Below are 26700 nucleotides of genomic sequence, written 5' to 3' on the forward strand. Positions count from 1 at the left end.
CATTTTTTAATAGCTAGTTGAAGAAATGTTTTGAAAAAAACTCATATATACAAAAATAAAATGTCAGTTTATTTAGCTTAATAAATGTCAAGGACTAATGACGAATGTTCTTTTTTTTAGGGATTTTTTTATCTTTCTTTTTGCTCGACTGCCCCTAACAACATTCACAGAATTGAATGTGGACCTTGAAGAATTATAATTGCCCACCCCTGCTATAGTGGATTCATCTAAAAGTCATTTGGTGACATGAAAACAAGTGTGGTCTAAACGTGACATCACACCAGGATTGAACTCATTCAGTAGTTAAAGATAAAAACATTGCTACCAGTTCAACACAATAGTGAGAATAACTTCCCGCGCTAAATAAAAACTCTCATTCTCACCGTGGTTCTCGCCCTCCATCCCATCACATGACCCCTTTCTGATCTGGCCATCGCCCAGAACCCCCCTCTCCCTTCTTCCTCCCCCTCCCTGTGGGTATGTGTGCCACGCCAGAGTCCACGCTGGCATCTGGGAGTCTGTGATTGAGAAGTGTAAATAAATAATAATCCCTGGAAAGAAGACCGGCACATCAGCATCTGTCGACTCCCCAGCTGATAGTTTTATTGTGGCGCCATCAATTTAGCACTCTTTGTTTCCTCAGGCCCCCTCACACACACACACACACACATATATACACACACAAACACAGGCACATGCATATATGCACACACACACACACACACACGTGTGTGTATATATACACACACACATACATAAACACTATATATTGAGAGAGGTTTTGTGGTTATTTGTTCAGCGGTGCCTCTGCTGACAGAGAGGAGGAAATACATGATATTTAACAAGCGTCTAATGAAGAAGGCCCCGCACGGAGGGCCCCTCCTCATCAATCCATCACACAGTAGAAAGTTGCTAGTGTTAAGAAGTTGTGTTGAAGAAGTCCGATCTTGTAACATGTAACAAGTAACATGCCCATTGCTCAAGTCAACGCTAACCTTTGTTTGCAATTCCTGATATCAAAGGGGGTGAACAGCAACCACAGGTGACACATAACCAGTGGAGTAACCAGTAACAAGAGGTTACCAGTAACAGGAGGTGACCTGTTATCAGAGGGTGGACCTTTTAGCAGCAGCCTAAAGTAACCAGTAACCAGAGGCAACCAGCGACACTAGAGAAGTGACAGAGAACTAGAGGCGTGACCTGTTTCTAGAGGGTTTTACCAGGAACCAAAGGCATGAACATAACCAGAGGTTACCAGTAGCCAAGGTTACAAGTAACTAGAGGAGTGACAAGTATTGGAAGGAGTGACCAGTAACCAGAGGCATGACCATAACCAGAGGTTACCAGTAGCCAAGGTTACAAGTAACTAGAGGAGTGACAAGTATTGGAAGGATTGACCAGTAACCAGAGGCATGACCATAACCATAGGTTACCACTAACCAAGGTTAAAAGAAAGAGTAGTGAGAAACTAGGGTAGTGACCACTAACCAGAGTTGACAAATAACTAGAGAAATGACCAGTAACCAAAGGTATGACCAGTAACCAGAGGTAACCAATAACGAGAGGCAAGACCGTTTACCAGGACTAACCAGTAACTAGAGGTGTGACCTGTAATCAGAGGTGTGGTCAGTAACCAGAGGCAATCAGTAACTAGAGGCAAGACCAGTGGCCAGAGATGTGGCCAGTAACCAGAGCAGTGACCAGTCACCAGAGTAGTGACCAGTCACCAGAGGAGTGACCAGTAACAAGTAACGACAGGGTACCTGTTACCAGAAGATTGATCAGTTACCAAAGGATACCAGAGGAATGACCAATAATAAGAGTCCAGAAGTGTGACCACTAACCAGAGGCATTACCATTAACCAGGGACTTGACCAGTAACCAGAGGCAAGACTAGTGACCAGAGGAGTAACCAGTAACCAGAGACATTGTCAGTCACCAGAGGAGTGACTAGTTATCAAAGGTTACCAAAGGAATGACCAATAATAAGAGGCCAGAAGTGTGACCAGTTACTAGAGGTATGACCAGTAACCAGAGGTGTGATCAGTAACCAGAGGAAACCAGTAACTAGAGGCAAGACCAGTGACCAGAGATGTGGCCAGTAACCAGAGGAGTGACCTGTAACAAGTAACCTGAGGGGACCTTCTGTTACCAGAAGATTGATCATTTACCAAAGGTTACCAGAGGAATGACCAATAATAAGAGACCAGAAGTGTGACCAGTAACCAGAGGCATAACCATTAACCAGGGACTTGACCAGTAACCAGAGGCAACACCAGTGACCAGAGGAGTAACCAGTAACCAGAGACATTGTCAGTCACCAGAGGAGTGACTAGTTATCAAAGGTTACCAAAGGAATGACCAATAATAAGAGGCCAGAAGTGTGACCAGTAACCAGAAGCATAACCATTAACCAGGGACTTGACCAGTAACCAGAGGCAAGACCAGTGACCAGAGGAGTAACCAGAGACATTGCCAGTCACCAGAGGAGTGACTAGTTATCAAAGGCTACCAAAGGAATGACCAATAAGGAGAGGCCGAGGATGTGACCAGTTACTATAGGTATGACCAGTAACCAGAGGTAACACTAACCTGACGTGACCAGTAAACAGAGGAGTGACCAGTTAGGACTAACCAGAGGTAACAGAGCTGTCTCAAAAACCATGAAAGAAGTCCACGTCCATCTTCTAAACTAAGAATTGATCTTTGACCTGGTGTGACGAGGGAACACAAGGATCCTGAAGGTAGAGGCGTCAGCTGTTCAAGACAAGGTCAGTAGCAGCAGGTGCGACTCCGACTTGTGTCTTCGATTATTGTTTATTTGTTCGTACGAGAGGTGATTGTCAGGAGCAGTCGAACGTTCTCTGCGGGAATGAGAGACGCCGGAATGTGGAAGCTCCTCGGCAGAGGTAGAAATGTGTGTGTGGACATGGAGAGCTGATGGCTGCATAAATAAGGCATGTTGGAACATCTGGTCTTTGTTGTGCGTTCAGCTTTTTAATGTCTTCAAAGAGCAACACTGACGCATCGCTGACTACCTCTTCCTGCTCCCGCTTCATTTTACCGCGGAATAATAAACCATCTTTGGGGAATTGAGTCTCTTAGTTTCCTTCTTTCTTCATTTGGATTGCCCCTCTCACTCCCCCCCGCCCAACTTTCTTTTTTACTTAGTTGATTTAAAATTTTATACCTCTGGGAATGCGGGTGTGTGTCACCGCCGCCGTCTGTGTTTCTGCGAGTGCAATTAAAACTCAAGCACGCTCCCCTCGTCCTCGTTCCCCCGGAATGCTTCGTCTTTGGACGTCGACGGAGATGGAAAAAGTTGTACGTACTGATGATATGCAGAGCAGCTCCAGCGTCTGTCTGTCACAGCACAACTGACGACGCCGCGGCCATAAATTAAACACGTGTAGGACTTCACACCTCGGTGACCAGGACACGGCGAACAGCCGTGTTTCGCCGCCGTCGCACCGTGTTCAAGCACACTTACACGGCCGCCGGAAACATTGTCCAAGCGGAGAAACTCTTCCTCTAACTTATTTACTTAAGTGTGGCTCAAACTTTTTCATGGGGGACAGTTGACGGTAGAAACGCTGAGGCAGCATTTCATATACACTGTAGATGTGAGCCAATGGTGAGTTGTTGCAGTGGAACAAGTAACTCTCACCATGGTTTATTTTTATTAAAATGATTTTACCACTCCATTTATAGGTCTGTCTTCTACCACGTGTCCAGAGGCTGTTTGAGGGAAAATCGAGTGTTGATCGATGGACACTTTCTACCCTCAAAGACCGCAATCTTGGTGCTACATTATTCACAACGCGTCTTCGGAGCAGATACCGGTGTAAACGTCTCGAGAAAATACTAATTTTAGCACAGAACAACACAACAACAATAATAACACAATAAAACACAACGTAATAACTTGTTTCAATGGGCAAAAAGTGCTGTCAAGTGTCTGCGATAGGGTTTCAACTTCTGGTTGCAATCAGCGTTAAAAAGTAGTAGAAGAAGAAGCTGTCGAGTCATTTCTGGTAAGTGTGTAGCAGCAGTGTTTGATTTGAGACAGTACTATTTGTCAAAAATTTGAATGTGTACTATAAACAAGTCTCTAGGGTACTCTTTTTGCCCTTGGCCCCCCTTAACTGGCTCAAGTCTGATGCTGTGTCTCAAATCGCATACTACTCTTAGTATACTAGAAGTTAGTATGTATCAAATCAAACACTGATGCTATACACTAACCGGAAATCACATGACAGCTTCTTCTTCTTCTACTTCTATTTAACGATGTTTCAACCAGCTGTTTGAACGCTATCGCCACCTGCTGGCAGCACGTTTTGCAACTTTGGAAAAATAAAAAAATAAAAAATATGAGAATCGAAATATTCGCGAGATATTTAAGCTGGTATCAGCAGCGAAGACGTGTCATCCTTCTACTGCTCCTGAAAATACACCTGTAAGTATATGTATATATATGCATTTATATATGACGTAACTTCCGTTTAAAACGTCATTAAGATGGCAGCCGTTTAGGGTGGTTGGTGTCCATCGAACCATACTCAGTTTTGTGGGCGTGTTAGTACGCCAATTTAGTGTGCATGGCGCACTAAATTTCGCATACTAAGAATTGAGACGCACTAACGCACTAAAAATACTAACTTTGAGTACGCTAGTATGCAATTTGAGACACAGCATGAGTCTCCTCGGATTGACTGAGCTTCTCTCCCTGCAGAGAAAACTACATTTTAACTTTAAACAAAGTTCTAATGATTGGTGAAGATCGATAAACCGGAGTAAAACAACTACACTGACCAGTGTGTTCTTCGATCTACTTTGGTTCGGCGTGTCATGTGACTCGGTGGAGGGAATATGTCTGGTCTGCTCGTGACAGCCGGTGACGGGCGAGTCGCTCCTCGGAATAGAAATGTGTTTTCATCTCCGCATGTCGACTCATCCGCTGCGAAAACAGTCTCGCCAACGACGCGGGTTTGTGACACGAGTGCTCGTAAATCTGTCCCACAGCGAGGAAATGGCCGCCATTTTTGACTCCTTCGTCTTCGCCATAAAAACGAGAGTGGACCCGAGAAGAGGCGGAAAACTGCCGTCACATCTGTGAGCCGGATGAATAAGTCGTTAGGCGAGGCATCAACGCCCCGAACCTGGTCCTCGTTTGTACAGGAGGGAGGGGCTAATTACTGTGTGTGTGTGTGTTAGTGTTCAGGTGTGTGTGTGTGGAGGGGATGGAACACACACACACACACACAGGAAAAAAAACATTTTTCTTTGTAGAAAAAAAATAGTTAAGTTTCTGAATCCACTTCATCACTTGTTTTGTGGAACATTTTTTCTTCTTCAACTTTAAAAACATTTGATCTGATCAAAGTTCAATGCTTGGATGAACCACTACTTATTTGTTTAGTCATTTCTGGTGACTCAGTGCAGGTCAACATTTTACTAAATGATATTTAAAGATATTTCTGAATTTCATTTGTAAAATGTTATCATTTAGATATTCTGTTTAATTGACTTTCATTTACCGTTTTTCTTTCTACTACCCTTTTATTTTCCTCCAACATCATTATTCGTCTATTCAGATTGTATTTTTTTTCCTTCATTTTCACTTGAGTTAAAAAATAAAAGCATTTTTGAAAGGAGCTGACCTCGGCACTTTCCATTCAAACCATGTGACCAGCAGGACTTCTGTTAACCTGACTTCCTGGGATTGAACCAACGGACTGCGTCCGTCTCCAGCTGCGGCTGTCGATGCGTCTCAGCGAGTGATGAGAATCTCAGACGATGGATTAGAACCGCCTGCTGTCGACGACACAGCAAACAAAGAGGATCCAGTTTGTTACCTTCTTGGGTCGACCATGGAGGTCAGAGGTCACGGATAATCACTTTGATTCACACCTGTAGACAAAAACGTTTTTTTTCCGGGGGAGTTTAACGAGTTCAGCAAATAAAATGAATAAATAAATGTAACTGGAAACTTGAAATACTAAGCAATGGCTTGTCCTTAAATTAGAAATTCACTGATTCACACATTATCGCAAGATATAACAAGCTTTAAACCTCAAAAGAACATTTTGTAATATCAGTAGCTCATCTGGTCAATTGAAATAAATATTAATGCATGTATTTGATCGGTTTATAAGAGGGGGTAGTGAAGAGAGGAACCAGGTTAGCGGATGAGAGGAGGGTCTAGTTCGGAGGGTCTCAAGCCAACACGGAAATCCTTTCCCATTATAAATCTGGGTTATATTTAAGGGGAATCCTGGGATCCCTAAAATAAATAAAATAAACATTTATTCACTCTGCCTCTCTTCTTGAATCTTCCACTTTTTTCCTTTTTTGGGGGGATAAATGTTTTATTAGGCGTCTCAGTTCTTTCATGTTTATTTAATACACCAACATTGATATTTTTATAAACTGCAATGTTTGTTTTTCTTTTGTTAATCGAAGCTTTTAGGGTGATTGACCAAAATAGTCCATTATTTTTCAACAAGTTACTAGAAAAAGTAATATCAGTGTAAACTAAGAAAACTATTGTTCTCTTTAAAAGTAAAAACATTGGTGAACTGGTGAAGTTAAAAATACACATCAAGTGTCATTAGGGGTTTAGTCAACATTAGAGATAGTGGTTCAGAGCTTCTCCCACACAGGACGCCCTCTAGTGATGACGTCATGTACTACAGACACTGGGTATCACTGATGCTGCTTCTGTTAATAACCGAGAATCTTGGACTCATGGGCTGACGTTCCAACACACATCTGTCCGTCTCCAAAGTTTCCTGAAGTGTGTTCTCGATGTGAAGCTCTAGCGTCACCAACTGTCTGCAGTGAAGATCAAGACGACGGATCTTAACTCTGGATCTCACCTGCTGGGTCTCAGCGCCCCTAAAGCCCGGCACAGATGTTGGCGCGCTTACACGGAAATCCTGCGCATTAAGTTCAATAAGGTTGAAATATCAACCATGTTTAGAGAATCAGGTTTGTTCAGAGAATCATTTAACCACTGAGTCCAGTTCAGAAAGAGAACCCTTTAACTCTCGTAGAGTAGAATCAATGCGACATTATAAAAACAAGTCTATATTTCCGGCACCTTTTTTTATTGCTTAAAAAAAGCTGAAAAAAAACATTTGGTATAAAAAGATTATGTGGTCATGATTAAAAAGTTGGGGAAATAACAAACAAGTCATTGAATGATCTGATTTATCTATCTATCCATATCCACTCATGTAACTGCAAACATGTGTGTGAATTATTTAAGTTGATCTGCACGTATGACAAATTCAAAACTGACGGGAGTCTCCACGTTTACGCTCTTTTCAGTCTTGATGGAAAAGTAAAAAATGTACTTTTTTTGTGAGCATGCACACTTCTACACGATTACAAGAAACTAATTATTTTTTTAAATGAGAAAAAAAACAACTGACAAAAGATTAACTTTATTTTTTGTCAGAAGACAACGAACCAACAGGTTACCTATTGTGATTGCTCTGGAAATTCAGGCGAGCTCACAGACAGGTTGTAGACGTTGTAGTATTACAGCTGGGGAGAGAGGTAAAGCAGGATTTTGTAAACATCCAGTAACTCCAGAACGTGGATGTGTTGAGTAATAAACTGTCCCAGATCACGCCAAAGTAGGCCTGACCCAGGATATCTTCCCAGGCTGTCAGAGATGCAACAGAACACTTCAGTGCAGTGAAGGACAAATCCCTCTGGAGGTGGTCGTCTGAAGAGAGTTTCAAAAACCTGCAGAACCCAAGCACACTTTGCAACACAGGACAGCAGATCAATCTTGATATGATCATACTATACCTAGAGGTCTCTCCATGTGCGGCGGACACAGCCGCACTGGTATGTGACATGAGCCCCAGGACCCCTGGCCTACAGGAACTAAGAAGTCAGCCAGAGAATTGGCTGCATGTCCAAAGCACGAACATCTGTCCTTCATGTTCAGCAGCACCCTGAGGTACACCAACCGCTCACCGGGAGTCTGAGCGCTCTTGATGGGATTCACGATTAACCCCGGATTTTTTTTGGTAATGTGGTTCAACACTTCCTGCCTGTATCTGTATCTATTTGGGATTGATCGGGAGCATCTTTGAATACTGGGACCCATCCCTTCCCATGCACTTAAAACATTACTCAATCAATTTCACCTCACAGAAGGGGTCATGTATGTGGCGAGCGATATAGAATGTCATCCCTGTTTCTGTCCTGTTGACAAAATGGCTGTAGTTCGGTCCTCCGCCCTGGGAAGCACTGCTGGATGGCAAAGCCAGAATCAAGCATCCTGGCCGGGGACTGCACTGCAACACCCCATACAAATACCTGTTGGGGGCCAAAGCCCAAGTGGCTCCACACCTCTGTCAGCTTTGGACTAACCACCCTCAGGCCTTTCAGACCTTCAGGCATTTGGTACTCTGCTACAGGTTTGCTTCAAAGTACGGGACAGAAAATATTTTTCCGATGGAGTGGCACAGCCCAATTGATTTAAGCATCAGAATTAGAAGCTCTTAAAATGAACTGACATATTTAGAGGTAATAGCATAGTGTGGATATGCTTCATGGGCATTCATGTCGTTGGCACCATAATAGGGGGTTCAGGGGGTGCTGTATCAAGTGTGTCCTGCAATGGTAGCTCTACTGGGGAACAAAGAGGTGACGCAGATCGACATCATCTCTCCAGCATGTGGGTCTGACCCAGGACTTCCACCCATCTGGCAAACGTGTAATAGACAACGTTCACGTTTTCTGCACAGCTGCAGGTAAAAAGGCAGATTAAATTAAAATAATCTAATATACTATCATCACATTAGATCAATCAACTGGATCAGACGGAATATTCCAGGAATCCTTTTATGGACTCGACAGCTGCACATCCTAACTGACCACAACACGCAGTGAGGATCGCAGCTGGAATATCTGCTTTTAATGAGGAGAGTCAAGTCAAAAATATTTTTTCTACAGAAAAAAATGCAGGAGAGAATTTTTTTTAAATGTGGTCACAAAAGTGAGTTAACATGGGATCTATTTAAATAATTTAGCGAACGTTTGAGCTCAGGTGATTCAATCTGAATCCAAAAAGAAGACAGTACTGCGTGGAGTGAAGCTGTCGCAAAACTTTTCTTACGCAATTCTTTAATGCATATTCTGAATTCCCATTAATACACTTAATCATCTTGGTTTTGTCTATTTCACAACAAAATTAGCAAAAACTATGGTCTGTAATAGTTGAGATATTTCGATTTTTAAACCAAATACATTCTTCAGAATAACTGTTTTGTGTGAGTTATTTAAGAATATAAATAATGCCCTAACAAATCAATCAATATTTAGTTTGGCCCTTCCTCAAAATAATGTCTCCTATTATGGCGTAATGCAAAAGTATAAATAAAGCCACAAAACTGAACAAAAATCACAAGAGGTATATCATTGCTTAACTTTTTTCTATGTTCTCCCCTTGCACACTAATTTGAGCATTAAAGTTTGGGCTTGCAGACAGAAAACGCATATTTTTCATAAGCCTGGCAAAACTACACATATTTTTTCTTTAAAACTGCATTTTAATTTCAGCGTTTCTTTCTTTTATTTCACCAGCATTCTGTGTTGCATCAATGGCCTTTGAAGGAACTGAGTGGGGGGACAGAGCCGCAGAGATACTTTTTTATAATGAATGAATAAATGTTCTGGGGTTCAGGGTGGACCTCTGCCTCTCACAGTGTGTTGCCAAATGCAACATACATACAGCATTGTTTGTATAAGATTTTAAATCTCAGCAATAAATAGATATAGAATGACTTCGAGGGGATGATTTGGCAGCAAGTGAATGAGGACGTACTGTAGATAGGTCCAGTGTGTAGGAGGAAGTGAACTTAGATGTTCATGTGACCTCTGGGGTCTTTCTGAGGGCGTTGTGTGTGTCGTCATGTGTGTCGAAGCATGCGTCGTAGCTTTTTTATTGACATGACCAGTGTCACGCAGTGAAACAGGAGACGTATGTAGAGGAGACATATGTTATTTCTGGCTCTTTACACAAGTTTGTCTTCATGTTTTCATTTAGGAAACATCTTCAGTCTCTCAGCAGGGTTGACCTTGTCCGTAACTTTCAGTTTAAGAAAGAGAGCTGAGCCAGGAGGCGACTTTTTGCCCATCTTCATGGTCGATCCACTAACTGACACAATGAGCGACACTTGGTTACACTGTGGCTTTTTATTCATGAAAAAAAGAGCAGAACATCGAGGGACCGCCAGCACAAATCTCGGGGTAATAAACAGCTAAGGTGCAGACACCTCGCCTCGCCTCTAGAGGGCGAGCTCGGGGACATCACAAAGTCCCCTCGTCCATTTGCACTGTTCGCTCGGCAGGAGGAGTCCCCGGGTACAGAGGCACGACAAGAAGATTTGCACGGTGAGCTCTTGCACAAACATATTTACAGTCATCAACAATCAAGATCCAGAAGACGTGGTGATATTTACAGACTTTACAGCCACTTGTTCTTTTTTAACTCTTTTGATCCAGAGAAGAAGAAAAGTCCTCCGGCGGCAAAAGTGCAACAATACAAATGCTTTCCTTTGTGAGGAGAAACAATCACGTCCAGTTGCCTGGGAAAAGAGGAACACTTATAAAACAGTCGTAACAAAATAACTCGTGGAAATAAAAAACTTTTGTTGTTGTTTACAGAATATCTGTACAAGTGGAGCCAAGAGGAAGACGCAGACATCGATCCACACAGATTGCATATGTTCTCGTTCTAAAGTGAAGCTTATTTGCATGATCGTAGAAATTGCATACAACATGGAATCGTGAAGCTTTTTTTTTCAAACATTTTTCTTTTTTTTTGTAGGCAACCTTAAAGCATGTTTTAAGACACTTGTTTCAACTGCCCGTTCAAATGAATAAATAAAACGGTAATAAATAACAAACATGGCGTGGATTCACATTTCTAGCTCGTGTGGCGACTCGGAGAATTACAGTGACCAAGGTTTTGCAAAATAATGTCGGCAGTGCCGTATAGTACAAGGCATTGTTGGTATAGAATATTTAAGACTGTCATTTTTTCATTTGTACAATAAACGTCTGTAAATAGATATATCTATTCATTTATTTATAATTCCTCCCTAGCTAAGAGCTCCTTCCACACCCGGGGTGTCCTGCGGCGAGCGGACTTGATGGTTAAGGCTCGGTCGAAACCATTTGGTCCTCGATTTCATTCGCAATTTCTAAATAAAATCCAGTGAAACGACAAAACACATCAACATTTTTTTTTTTTTCAGTAGCTCCAAAATAATCAGTGTAAAACAAGTGCAGTCTGGAAGTTTCCATGGCAACAACGACTTGGAAATAAAGACTTTTGATTGGTGGAGTTTTGCTCTTTAACGTCAGAGAACGATCGACGAATCATCGGAGATTGTTGCACCTTTAGATTCGGAACATCTCAGGTCTCTCGATCAGATGCCAATAGTCGGGAGTTTTGAATGATCAAAATTGAGCTGTGGAGCAGTATTATTATGAATGATTAAAATGTGGCAAAGAAAAGTAACTACGCAAGTACTTTTTTAACCAAACAACTCATCCTAATTTCCACCAATATATTAAAACATCTCTTTTAAGATCAATAAAGAAAATAAAATTGGGTAGAAAAGGAAGAGAAGAATAAGAATAGTAACAAGAATATAAGTGCAGGAAAGAAAATGCAACTTGATCTGGATCTTGTGCTATGACATAGTTGGCGTGACTTTTAATTATGTTTCTGATGTTCGCAACAAGACATGTGTGACTAGTCCAGAAGGGGGGGCGGGTGAGCAACACGTGTGCAACAATCTCACTCTGACTTGTGTCGGAGGGACCGCTGACGGAGCAAACACAAAAGTGGGTCGTAGACGTGGGTTGTGCAGTTGTTGCGACGAAGCGTCAGTCTTTACAGTGGATCAAACAAGTTTTACAAAACTCTAAAAGTAGTCGTAGAAGAGCGACGGCGAGGCGCCGCGTCGCTCCCATATAAACACGCTTCTGAGGGTCAGTTTGTGCTCGTCTTAGCTCCGCCTACTCTTTAGCCTCGGCTTCCAACTCCGACTGGGTTTCGGCGCCTCGACCCAGCTGCTCCTCGATCTTGATGGAGAAGATGGTGTTGCTAGTCTGCGTGCCCTCGTCCATTTCCTTCAGCAAGTCCGAGCCCTCGCGGAAGTCAGTCAGGTCCTCGTCGAAGGCGGGGCTGCTGCTGCTGCTGCCGCCGCTGCTGCTGCTCACCGCGATGTTGTTGTTGGTGTTGTTGTGCTCCTTGTGAGTCTTCGCGGGGTGGTTGACGTAGAAGCGCTGGTTCTGGAAGAACTTGATGATGGTGAGCTTGGGGAGGTCCAACTGGGCCGACAGGGTGTGGATGGCCTCCTCGTCCGGGTACATGCCCACGTCCTGGATGAAGCTCTGCAGGATCCCGAGGGCCTCCAGGGAGATCTTCCCTCCGCCTGTGCGGGACTTGAGGCTGCTTCGGCTGACGTCGTCCTCGTTCTCGGCGGGGGAGGCGGTGGTGGGCTGGCGGGGGGGCAGGCGGGGTCCGGAGTTGGGCTGCTGCTGCAAGGGTTGCTGGGACAGCAGAGGCTGGGACGGGTGCTGGAGGGTGAGGGAGGTCTGGTGCTGCAGCGCCTGCTGACTCTGCAGAAAAGAAACAAGGGTCTGAGAGGCGACACATGTGTGGCGACACTGAGCTGAACTACAACCATGTATTTAAGGGGGAGGATTACTACATAGTATTTCAACATAAAAAAAAAACGGGATTAAAAAAAATGCTAAACATATTTAATATTAACATTGAGATTAAAAATACATAAAAAGCAAAACAAATAAATATGAAAAAGAAAAGTCAGAATAAAAAAACGATATACTTGAAATAAACACATTTTTGATACAGTAAAGAAAGTCTGACTTTATATATTTTGCAAATGTTTCACCCATTTAGTGTCTGTGGTGTCAGAGCAACACAAACCATCTGTCACCACAATTGAACCTGTGACCTGCATGTTTGATTGACAGCACCTGACCTGCTTTGTTTAACGATCCAGACGATCTCGGAGTGAGTCCGCACCAGCTGCAGCTAACACGGAACGTTAGCACAATGATCGTTGATAAAGGAAATAATGTGATTCCATCAACGCAGATAGAATTTGTGTTTGCATGCGAGCTCCGCGTCAAAACTCCCTCATTCCATCTTCCACCGTTCCAAAAACAAATCCTATTATCTCGTTAGAGCCGGTCAATGCCCGCCTTTGTGGCCGTGGTCACGTCTCTGAGCGAGCGAGTCGTCCGGCGCTCAGCTGTGGCTCGACTTCTTCGACTTCATGAAGGTGTTTAACCTGCCCGACCCTCGTCGGCCTGATCACGACAACGTTGTCCATCGACTCCACGACTAGTGGATGTAAACTCCATTATTCACAGAGAACTGACCAGACAGAGACATTCCTAATGTGGCAGAGAAATTGACTTTTAATTGATTAATTTCTTCATCCCCAAAACAAATACCACAATAAACTAATCAGGATGAGATTAATCAGCTTTAATGCAGACGATGTCGTCCCTTATTTGACACAAAAAGGTCAAAGGTAACACTTTTTGTAGGTTGTTTACTAGCAGAGATACAGTCTATTTACACTGATTAATGTTTCGCTCATGTTTATTGTCCCTTATGCTGAGATGCATTATATTTTTATTTTCTAAATAGATCATTAAGTTGATTTATTTATTGTGTTTCCATTTACTTTATTTTTTATTGTTCATTTCTCCGTGCTTCAACTGTTGTCCTGGAGTTGTTTATCTATTCACCCGTTTGTTTATTCATAGATGCCTTCATGCATTCATTCAACTCTCATCCTAGACCTGATTTATTTATTCATCCAGTCATTCATTATTCACTCTCAACTTCATTTATTCATCTATTTCTGACTTATTCATCGGACCTCCACTTGAGCGCGCTGCTGGGGGTCATGTGACCCGAGATGTCCTCACCTGTAGCTGGTCTGCGGTCACGTGCATCAGGTGCGAGGGCCGCTCGCTGTGGTGCTGCTGGCCGGCGCTGCTCTCCTGCTCGTAGATGGCGTCGCGCTCCACCTGCGCCAGGCTGAGGAAGCGGCGGATCATCGACAGGTTTTCCCACAGAGTCCGGTTCTCGGGAGACGGGTCCTCTTTCCATCGCAGCAGCTCACAGAGCCAGCCCTGAGCAGATGCAAGGATGAGGAGGTCAGAGCCAGAAGAAGACGATCACAGTACCTGGATATTGAATATTATAAATATCTTCTTCTGAAGCAAAGCTGTGAGGACGACTTCAAACGAGTCATTTATTCGTAGTCAAATCAATATTTTACTAGAAATCACGCTGATCGTAAAGATCAAGAAATATTGAATTTTACATTAAATTACCATTTTAAATATCACAGATTTGACTACACATTCTCAAATAACATATAAATATAAAACTAATTTTGCATTTTCTTGTCATTCCAACAGCACCGGACTTGCTATTTCTGCGACCTCAGACGGCTTTGTGTTCTAATAATGATACACATGTTCCGAGACAATTGGATTAGCGACAATCGTGTTGAGTGGTCACAGACACATGAAACAGAAAGATCTGATTAAGATCATCAAACTGTGCAACTTCTGTGCAAACTCTAATGGTCCACGCACGTCTGAAAAGTCCCTTCGCTGATGAGGAACAATTCAATACACACTCAAACACAGATGGACACACACACACACACCTTCTCTCACACACATACAGACACACACTCTCTCACACACACACACACACACACACACACACACACACACACACACACACACACACACACACACACACACACACACACACATTTATACAAACACAAACACGTTCAGAGACGCACAATTGCACGCAATTACACAGAATCATACACACACACCTTCACACACACATACACAGATGCACACATTTATACAAACACATACACACGTCCAGAGACACACAATTGTGTGCACATACACAAAATCATACACACACGCACACGCAGATGGATACACACACACAGTTACACGCTCATACACAGATGCACACATTTATACAAACACACACATATTCAGAGACACACAATTGCGCGCAATTACACAGAATCATACACACACACCTTCACACGCACACTAACATGCTCATACACAGATGCACACATTCATACAAACACACAGGCATAGAAATACAAACACACAATTTTACACGTACATATACACACACAGATGCACACCAACACACACACAGAGGTTTGTGAAGGCTCCAGGAGAGGGCTGTGGAAGACAACGTGTGTGTGTGTGAGTGTAGGTGTGTGTGTGTGTGTGTCGCAGCTGCTTCTGTCTTTTCTATCGCTCCACTAACGATCAACTTCACAGGAATGAAATAAATGTTTTCTCTTCAAAGCGCCAACGTCGTCCGGCGTGTCTGTCCTGAACGACCTTTTCTGTTGATGCGCAGAGAGCCCTCCATGGTCTCACGAGCTCTCTGGACTGGAGAGCACTAGATTGTTGTTTTCTGCCGCGTTGGAACACTTTATCGGGCCGGGCCAGCATGTTCTGTGATCCAATCAAGAGGTTTGGTGCTCGTCAGCAGCGGTGGAGAGGATCCACAAATGACATTAAACAATAAAGCAGGGGAGCAGATGTGCGGCAATATGGAGGCTGCAGGGGAGCGAGCAGGTTTGATCACGGACACTGGGTTTACTGAAACACTCGCAATACGGCTCGACACTTCCGTGTTTCTCATGACGAATGTCTTTTCCGATAAAACAAAAGCACTACTATTGAGCAGTAGAAATGCAAAGTTGAAAGGTAAAAAGAAAAATCCTTAAAGGTGTATCAAACGCATGTGGCCGTCACCTCTGCAGGACAAGATTCAATTGCACGAGTCAAGACTTGCACAGGCTTTTCATTGCCAAATAAAAGTTGCTGATAGCAGAAAACATCAGTGTTTCCATTTATGCTGTAGTTGTGAGTTCACTGGGAGGGAGTGAGAGTAAGAGAAAGTTTTTCAGTCTCATTTCACAGGTTTGAGTCAGTGTAGAGTAGTCTGTACGCACTCTGGAAGTGCTATCGATATTTAGCAGTACTTCCCGTCTGTGTCGCTTGTTATTTAAACTTGTGCAACAAACAAGCTTAAGTATAGACTTGTTTTCGTTTTCTCGGAACAATCTCCCTCTCTCTTCAATACAAGATGGACGATACAGATGAGCAGTAGGAAGTATTTGGATGTTTTTAAGTGTCTTATTGGAGGAAAATGAAGATGAAGACAACTGAGCTCCAGTCACTACATCAAAATGAACAAACATTTTTTATCAACAACTCAAAACAGGAGAGATTAGTCTGAAAATGTAGAAAATGGTTTGAATTTGGGTGATCTATCACTTTAAACAAATCATAAAGAAATATTAATTTTATTTCAGGAACATTGAATAATGGCAACACAAAAGTAACATGGACGCAAGTAAAGTAAGTAAAGGTTATTTGTAAAGCGCCTCGTGATCTTTAAAGGGTTAAACACATAAATGATCCAATGACCACTGCTGTGGCTCCATGTCAGGACCGTCATCACACATGGACTGTAAACATCTGTATTGAGGCAACACATGGACAGCCTCTGTGGAGAGCTGACCATCACCACGTGAGCCCGGCCCCCTCTCGCAGCCTCTGACTGTCCCGTGGAAGCAATGCAATTAGACAAACACAAACAAAGCTCTAGAAGCCGCCAGAGAAAACGCTGACTGTCCACCGTCCCCAACGCTGGCCCGCTAGCTTCTGTGCGACGCACATGAAAGGCCGACTATTGTTCCGCCGCCCACAGCTAAAAGTCGGCCATGAAACCACTGAAACCATCGAGTGAAGGCGGCGAATAAAAGAGCCGACAAATAAATATTCCTACTTGTGAACTAATAAACTCTCCCGAGTTTATTTCATCAAATGGACTTCCTGGCAGCTGAGAGGAGTTCATGCTGCGCTTTTGTTTGATTGGCTCGGCTACTTTGGGTTTAATCCTGCTGGTTTGGGGAGTGTTTGCGTTGGATTACTCCGACGTTGGGGCCGGGGTACTGCTTCCCTGGCTTTGACGAGACGGTGTGTGGTGGGTTTTTTCTCAGGGTTCTGATTGTGTGTTTTGTTTTGCGTGTCTGTTCGCCTACACGACGGAATCAGCTGAAACCACAGACCGGAGCATTGTCCAAATCCCTCTGCATGCAAATTAAAAACGCAACAATAAACGTGGCACAGGAACAAGGTGGGCATGCAGGCTTTACGGCCCCTGCGCTCCCCCCTCTCCTCTCCACTCCCTCTCTCTCTCTCCCAACACCCCTTTAGGTTTTGATGTGGCTTATGGGAGGAGTTGGATCGGGGGACAACCAAACTGCTGAGTTATCTCTTGCATGCAGTGAGGCGACGTCGGCCTTGTGTGTGTGTGTGTGTGTGTGTGTGTGTGTGTGTGTGTGTGTGTGTGTGTGTGTGTGTGTGTGTGAGAGAGAGAGTGTGTGTACGGACTAGCATCGCGGTGTAATCCTGTGGAAATGAAAGGTGCTGCCACACACTGGACGGGAGATTACAGCGGCGCTCTGTCACCCTGCCAGGACACACTATTGGCTGAGCGACTCGCCCACACAACACACACCTCACTGCTTCTTTAAGTGCTTCTCACTGGGCCTCACTTTTTCTTCCTCCTCCCGCGTTGCACACTGAACTGTTCATTCATCTCTCTTTCACAAATCTCCAACTTTATCAATCCATGTCCATATCAATTCACTTTTAGACGTCTTTAAAACCATCTTTTTTTTTCATCCTTTTTTTTTTCCTCATTCACCATCTACTGAGCAGTGTTTCCTCTTATATCCATGTTTCCAGCAATAGGCATGTTTTGAGGTTCCCTTCCAAACGAAAAGTAAAGAGGTCCAGACTTGCCTCTCCTAAGAAACCTCTTCTCCCCTTTCTAGGAGAACACCTATGTGTTCCCAGAACAGACCCTTTAATATAGCCATGGAGTCTCCTGTCAATTCCACGCCTAAATCACCTCCACAGGGAGATGTGCGGACATTAATAAGTCATCATCCTCCTCAACAGAATTCTTAACCCCTTTGTTGTCTCTGGGTCAAGGTGAACTGAAAACAAATGTGTTTTAGGTATCCCTTGTGTTCCTCTGGGTCAAGGTCAACAACCTCCACCACTGCATATGTATTTCTGGAAGCCAGGGAGGTCGTTCACCTTGACATAGAGGAAACACAAGGGTCAAGTGAAAGAGCAGCTTGTCTCTACCAAATGACAATTAAAGAAGACCACGTTTCTTTCTGCATCAGCATGACCCATACTGAAGTACCTGTCATGTCCAGCATCTACGTATTTTTTCTCTTGACTATTGGAATATTTCAATGTTTGCAAAATCAACATGAAGCAACTCACTTATCCAATGTTTAACATAATGTCTTGAAGATCCAATCGTTGCTTTAGTTGCTTCAGTATGAAAGAAGCCATCATCCCTCCCTCCGCCAGTTTTCTCTGTATTTCTACACTGAATCGGATTGAATAGTTGTTTGCGCTAATGCTTGTTTTTCTCCCATGTATCAAGGTGTTAATGAAGCTTCTTTCATAATCTGTATATATTGGACTGTTGACAACCGTTTCCAGAAGTTTCATCTGTCATTTGTATGAAGCTCAGGTTGGTCGACTGTTGGTTGACTGACAGGTTGGTGGATTGATTCAAGCAGAGGATGTGTTGTTGTGTCTTGCTCAGAGACACAGTGATAGTTCACCCAAAATTCACTCATTTTCTACTATGCCTCATGTCAATTAAGGGTTGGGATTATTATCAGAGTAATATGTTATTTTTAGAGTAAAAGACAAAAATGTAAGTCCATTTGAATAAAGCGAATGACACTCAGTAATCTTCGTCTTCATATTTGTCCAAAAAGACACTTTAAAACATCAAAATACCTCCATGGTGCTCGTCTGTAATGTCCATTTTGTATAGACGATCTTAAAATATAGAATAACCAATTTAACCAGCATTTTGAGGTTCATATGTTCCCAATATATACAACTATTATAATTTCAATGGAAACCAGAGGACCTATATTTACTTATTAAGACTGTGGATTCAGAAATATGTTCTCCTCTTTATTGAGGAAGTGGTGTAACAAGTGTATGTTTTAACGAAGCTGTGATCAATAAAGCTTCTCAACCCGCCGATATATGATGACCAACGCTCTACGTATTTCAAATGCAAGCAATGGAAAACTGGTTCTCCTCAAAACGTTGCTCAAATGTTTCTCCAATCATCACAAGCTCTTAAACTGACCCACATTTGTCTCTTCACATTTCCGGAGAGCAGAATAATTAGTGAACTGGAAAGCCGTTTTATTTTCCGGCGAGATAAATTTCTCAGTTGAACTCACAGATGCTGTAAACAGGTTTATCCGAGCAATAAGTACTGACAGGCACAGGATTATCTTGCTTTGTTGGCACACACCTGTGACATTATTGCACAATAATCCTCCGCTGCCGGGTCATTGTCTCTTAATTATTTATTCCCATTCCAACAATGAGCGCTCAGGAAGCGGCCGTCTGTGCCTCGCTGCACCACCAACCCAGGGGACCGCCGGGTCAAAAGGTGTCACATTTAAGGGGTAATAAAGACTTCAGCGGGCCATTGTGCTGGACCAGTATAAATAGATGAACAATCGACACGACAGCTCCAGTGTGAGGCTCAACACATTTTTCATGTGAGAGCTGCCAATCACAGCAAAGTTCCACATGGACAAGTGCTAAAAACAGCCCAAGATTTGGGTGACGGAGCGTCCATGAACACCTCGGCCTAATCATCAAGATAAATTGATGGTACGAGGCAACAGATGCCATCATTTTATTGTAGATTCAGGCGATTCCAACTGTAACACGTATCCACAAACTCATTCAGGAGATGGCTTGCAGATATCTCTGTTAATATGAATGTTGTGGATAACAATGTGAATAAAAGCGATTGTTAGCTTTAAACATACATCCAATTTTAATGGAATTTTAACCAGATGTAAGTAAGTCAGATTTCCAGAATTTCAACTACTTTTGTTATTCGTTAGGCCTATAATCTGCCTTAACTTGCTCTCTTTTCTCATCCACTTCCACAAGATTATTGGGGATTTTCTTTTCAGTGACTAAATATCCTACTTTGAGTAATTAGAACTATAACAAGATTATTATCGCTCAATAATGAATAATACCTAATTATGAATAATCTAAAAACTGGTATTAATCTGATGAAATATGTATTTGACGGCACTACTAATAACATTCTTGTGCTATGGGACGTCAGATCTCTGGATGCAAAATAGAAGGTGAACTGACTCGACCGTATCTCATATCAGCAGTGTGTAGTGAGCGTCAGACAATACGGTATTGTCCTCCTCCTGTAGCCTGGCGCAGGCACAGACGCCGCCAGCCCAAAACAGATAAACGTGGCCGATAACGTTCAAACCTGTTCCTCCTGCCTGAGCGAGCCAAAGAGCACGGCAGCACGTTCGACCCGACGGTAGCGTGTTGCCGTCCTGTGCACACGTGCACGGACGTCCATCTGCCTGCCAACCATCTTTTCCTGATGCAGGGCATATGCGGATCTCCCGCAACAATAAGCAATAACTGAGTGCACCGTTCGGGCCAGATTTTGGGGGCGGGGAAAGTCTCTGTGTGCAAATAATTAAATCTCAGATGGATTTGTAAACAGACGTTCACGTGTTGGGAAGGAAAAGTCGACAATTTAGAAATCAAGGAAAATTATGTTCACCCACATGGAGTTTCGAAAACCCTCCACTACACCCCAAGACTTCTCAACATGTGAAAACGGTTAAATGGTTTTCACCGCAGAGACAGCACGACCTTGTTGCCTGCCATATTCGTAAAGTTACGACGTTCAGACAAGAGAGGCGGTATTAACATCATCAGTTTACACATAAATGAGGTTGTAAAAATTTAAATCAAACTATTCTGGAACACTTTCAAAAGATTTACAACGCAAAACTAAAAGAAATACGACTAGGGATAGTAAACAGACCGAAATCATTGTAGACTTTGGACCATCATTTGGTTTTGGTTAAAAATTATCAAAAAAATTAAACAAACTTTCATCGTTTTTTCTAAATATCAGCGGTGGTCTCTACTGGCAAAGAACTTCATGCACTGCATCCAACACACAGAACACACAAATATAACAACAAACAAGACAAAGTATGTCATAAAGGATGAAAAATAAAAAAATAATGGTTATAAAACTGGATCTTGACAATGTTTTTCTTTGTTTCAGTATCGTTAAAAAAACTACCTATTTGGTTCCAGTATTCGATAAATCCTTAACAATAGCTTCTTTAGTTACAAGAGTATCTGTTCTGGAGCGGACAAAGCCTTCAACTGACACCAATGTCCGTCTAAGCTCCAAACCTCATGAAAAGTTAACGTATCTTCTTATAATCCAGCTCTTCTGAAGCAGGTGGACGGCGTTAAGGATTGTTAACAATGGTGCTAAGACTACAGTGTAAACAGAAGAGGAATCTATTCTTATTTTCCCGCCTTGAAACAAACAAGTTTAGACGAGGTATATGTGAAATAAATCTTAAATGTAGGTCCACGGCAACTATGGTGGTTTGAAGACCAAAAAATGAAGCGAGGACACTTTTAGGACTTTCCTGATTTGACCTAAATTTTAAAATCATTTAAGACCTTTTTATTTATCTCCCCTGAGGTTCCTTAATTCCACTTTAGTGTCCAAATTTTATTTACGCATTTTACCTCAATATTATTTGCATAAGCTGTAATTTCTATTTTATTTACGGCGAGTAACACAACGTAACACAGCCCCGAGGACGGTCGGATGATGAAATTTTAACTTCTGCAGTGAAAAGAGGGGAAATGTTTGCGGATTAGAAACTGAATCATCACAGATCGAAGGTATTAATAAATGCTGTGACTCGCCGTGGACGCCATCCAGAGCAGTGTGCCAGACTCCGTCTTCTATTATGAAGACGTCAGATTGCAAGAAAAATGCCGGCGTGAATCACTGACGCCTGACAATTCACTTCTAAATCAGCGGTGGCCAAGAAAACCGGTTAACACTCTTGGGGTCGCGACCCCTTCGGGTACAATAGACAAGTCGACAACAAGGACTCACTGACAACATTGTGCGGACGAGTCGTGATTGTGCAGGAAGTTCACCGTTTCTGTGTCAGTACTTGGACACAATGGCGAGCGTTGGCACTCGTCACATGTCTGAACCAATTGATGGAGCAGAGAGACGCTCAGAGTCGTTCAAAGAGAACGTTTTACATCTGTGTGGATACATGTTCTGAAGCCACGTCACTTCAGTCATTCACATGTGCAGTAAACATTCCCCTTTTCTTAAGTATCATTTATGTTTATTTTACTTTTTTATTTTAACAATGTTTCCTGCAACAAAAGCTATTGTGTTCATGTCCAGACTGAATGTAGCACAATATCTTTAATGTTGAGTGTTTAACCCTCGAGTTTACCTCTAAACAAATGTGTTTGGTATCCCTTATGTTATCTTTGGGTCAAGGTGAATAAAGGCCAGTGGGTCACCTTGACCCTGAGATAACACGTTAAGTGTCCCTTTTAAATTTAATCTAGAGCCGACGAAGTGTCACTCTTCCCACATTTACAGGAGAAGGAAGTTTACACTTACTGTCAAATTACTTTCTAAGATCAGGAAATTAAATAATTGCTTTAATATTTTTAATATCACATTGTTATCTGTTTTTAATATAAATATTTTCTGCCACAATTGCTTCATTTAGTCAGTATATCGATCGGTTTTAAACTCATTTGTATGAGATAGTTACTTTTTACTGTCATCCTTCCGTTTTAAAAGAAATGGAAAATAAAAATAAAACATGTTGTTGTTTGATCAGTGACTGCTAAACAATGTTGCATTCATGAGAAGTCAGGTGTTTGGATTTTTGTCTCCATCGCTACGAAGAAAACTATCAAAATACTCTGGTTATATCTGCAGTTTACTTTCTCTTAAGAAAACATTATAAATCGCAGCTGCTGCTTCTCAGTTCCCTCTTGTGGATATAGTCCCTTTCTCCTGCTTAAACTGTGAGTTTAGTTGATAAAATTATATAAAATCTCAGCACGTTTTCTTTGTGTTAAATTCAAAGCTGCTTGAAAATAGATCCAGACGTGAGAATAAAAATCCAGTGAAGTCCTTCAGGTTTAGTCGGGAGAAGTGTACATTTCTTGAGCAGCATGGATGCGGGAGAGCCGACGATGCTTGTGCGTGCGCAGACTTCTCATCAAATATTAATATTGTTAAAATTGCTCCGTAATCTTGTTTATCCCGTCTGATATTTATTTGACTAGCTGCATTAGCGGCTCGGCTACACCGAATGTTCAAAGACTGCGCCACAAAAATTCACTGACTGTTGAAACACACACACACCTACACACACACACACACACACACACACACACTTCAGAGGCAGATGGAGGAGGAATTCACAAAAGACGACAAACACACTGGAGATGAACTGCAGATAAACAAGGACAGCAGCGATGCAGCAAACACAGACACGTCAATTAAAAGAGCCTAATTGAGATTTAATCCAAACTTGCTTGAATTACTAATATCAAGGTGTAATTAGGAGACACTTGGAAGATCAGCCCCCGACACTCTTAGTAGTTCTCACAACATTTACCACCAGATGAGCTCTTATTGTGTCACTCATTTTGCCGCCGGAGCTGTAGCTCAGCTCAGCTGCTTCCTGTTTGTGTCAAGAGTGGTCAGAACGGCTTCAACTCTCCTGATGATTCAACATGTTGTTGACAACTTAATGACTCGTTCAGATTGTTCCTCAAACTCTTTTGGATTGTGTATTTGATGTGTTGACTGAGCTATTGTTTCATGAGTGAATTTATTTATTACATACATTGTTGTTAGTTGATTCATGTACTCTATCATTTTTTGTTGTTGTTATTCATAGATTATTTCTGTCATATGAAATATAACATACGCTCATTGTAATTATTGTGTGTATAGTGATGTGTTAAAGTTTTTTTTATTATGTTAAGTTAAAGTTTGTGCACTTGTTGTTGATTTATTATTATTTCTAATTTTGTAAATAATTTGTATATTCTTAAGATCGTTTTTATTTTATTTTGTATTATCTCTTTTATTATTTCTTTTTCCTTGCACTTTATTTTTTTCAACTGCGCTGTTGTGAAAGTGTGTTTCCCCTCTGGGGATGAATAAAGCTTTTCTATTCTATTCTATTCTATCCTATTAAGTTTCTATTGTTATCATGTACAAAGATAATTCAGTGATTTTTGTGTTTGTGAGTCAGTTTCTGTGACATGTGTATGATTTATTCTTTAGCTCATTCATCCAGTCATTTGTTGTTGTGTTCATTTACTCGTTTTAGTGAATCAGTGGCTTGTTGTGTTCATTTACTTGTGTTAGTGAGTCAGTGGCTTGTTGTGTTTATTTACTTGTGTTAGTGAGGGATCCAGCACTATTGTTTTATTTTGAGAGTAACATGTTGCTTGTGTAATTATAAATGGGTATAACAAGGTCATGTGTTGATAAGTTTGTAAAGAATGGTACTTTTATTGTTGTTTGTGTTTTCAATTGAGTTCTGTGATTTGTTAATCTGTCTGATTAGGTTTCATCTGTTTACATTATTTTAGATTTGGTCGAAGTGAAACAAGATTTCACCAGAGACCAGTAACAAGTGTTGATTTTGGACAAAAAAAACAACAAGAGTACATGAAGCCTGATTCACTCTCTGAACTCGATGACATCTTAACTCGAATTTAAAGATTTCCGACAACAAAGAAGTCAGAGCAAAGAAATTAAGCAACACTGAGCGTCGGCTGATAATTCCAGTAAATCCAAGTGCACACAAGTACCAGCCGGAGCGTCGGGATGCTAATATCTGCCTCCCTCTCTCTCCCCGGCTGCATCTGCGAGCGGCTGCAGTAAAATTGAAATATTTCTCGGCGTGTGTCAGAAGCATGCAGGATGGTAATTATGACAGATCTGATTAGGCGGGCCGAGCCGGGCGGCTCCGGGCTGCAGGTGCGACCTTGTGCATTCCTGCGTGTGTAAATAAAATTAATTACAAGCATAGGGGGCGCGCCGCGCGTGACATCAGAGCGTGCAGGGGGGACTCCCACGGGGGGCACCCTAATGGAATATTTTCCTCGAGTCTAATAATACAGTTGGTATTGACTTGAGGTAATTAGAGGGATCATTAAAGCGCTTTTCCCGGCGTATTTGCCTGCCTGATCAGATTAGCGAGAATGGGCCTCAGAACAAGCCCTGAGTGGTCTGTCAGGAGAGGTGGAGACAGAAGAAGCAGCTAATATCACAGGCAGAGGAAATACGTGGTAGAACAGACTCCCTCGGAGGAGAGCAGACAAAGAGAGGACCCAGGGCTGCCGGGTCGGGCACGAATGAGAAAATCATTCACAACAAGATGCATTTCATCTCTGATTGGATGAGCACATTGGATTGACATAAGGAGTATGTGTCCAGGTGCTGTGCGGCTTTTGATTCACTTTTATCGATTTCACTGATGTGTTTTTAATGCATTCTAAGTCATTTCAGTGACTTATAGAATACATTATATCCATCAGGTACATCGTTGAATAATTGCGGTGGCTCATCATTTCCTGAACAGCTACTTTTTCATTGATTCCATGTAGTTTTTATGTTGATGTTTGATCAATTTAAATGAATCGCTATTGTTTATCGGTTTATTCTGGTGTTCAAAATAAGTTGTGTTGATGATGAATCTGGTTCTCCATCATCGTGCATCGTACATTTTCTGCTTGGTGAGTCACTATTGTGTGGATAAATTATTGCTTATAGATTCAACTATTTTAGCTATTTTATTGGTTGAATTTACTGGTTTGAGGTCTTTATGATTGCCTATTATTTGTTGTTGTGTTAAGTGATTTAACGTGAAACACTTTTGTTGGATTTATTTTATGACTGAATCGAAAGACTTGTGAATGTTCCATTAAGGGAAACACCGCACACTGAAAATACCTACAACTTTTACCAGGAGACCGAACATCAGGTGTGTGTGTGACCATGACTATGTAGAAAACAGGAGCTGTCATGGGGGAGTCAAGAATTACCCGATTTGGACCGAGGTGGAGGAGGGTGGCGAGGTAGGAGGGAGTTGTGCAACTGGGAGCAGATGGGGTGAGAGGTGGCGTGTGAGGAGGAAGTGAGAGCAATGGCAAGGGGGTGGGGTGGGGGCGTTGGAGTGATCTGAGCATGCTCAGTAAGACTTCCGTGCTCTGGCTAAAATAAAGGTACAAGCTGCCAGGAATTCCTCCATCCATTGAAGAAGAACGACAGAGAATCACTCACTTTATCAATTATTCAGACAGAGGTTTAAGCAAACTCTGTGTTTAATAAAGGAGGGAATTTAACTCCAGTCTGTTTCCCATGGCAACCCAAGCGGCAGGTTGAGATTAAATAAATAATAAAAAACAATTAATAAACAGTCACAGGCCTTTTAAACCCTCAAAGGGCTTGTTATGCCCCCGTCTATCCGTCAAATCTCTTTGGTGAACTGCGAGTACACAAAGCCTCTCTGGAACAGAGGGTCCAACTTTGTGTTCAGATAGTCTCCA

At 42.2% G+C, this 26700-nt stretch overlaps 1 protein-coding gene across 7 annotated transcripts in view; it reads right to left on the reverse strand.

Moving 5' to 3' along the window:
- Positions 1 to 10203: 10203 nt before the first annotated feature.
- satb1b (SATB homeobox 1b) overlaps positions 10204 to 26700 on the reverse strand; it is a 66637-nt gene continuing 50140 nt past the window's right edge. For all 7 annotated transcript variants that reach the window (XM_087778908.1, XM_087778912.1, XM_087778911.1 and 4 more), the window contains 2 exons: positions 14005 to 14211; positions 10204 to 12657 (listed from right to left, as the gene is read on the reverse strand). In XM_087778908.1, the coding sequence (XP_087635034.1) occupies positions 12052 to 12657; positions 14005 to 14211 (813 nt within the window). In that variant the 3' untranslated portion in view covers positions 10204 to 12051. The remainder of the gene's footprint in view (positions 12658 to 14004; positions 14212 to 26700) is intronic.

Source organism: Callionymus lyra, chromosome 17 (assembly GCF_982586985.1).
Source record: "Callionymus lyra chromosome 17, fCalLyr1.hap1.1, whole genome shotgun sequence".
NCBI lineage: Eukaryota > Metazoa > Chordata > Actinopteri > Syngnathiformes > Callionymidae > Callionymus > Callionymus lyra.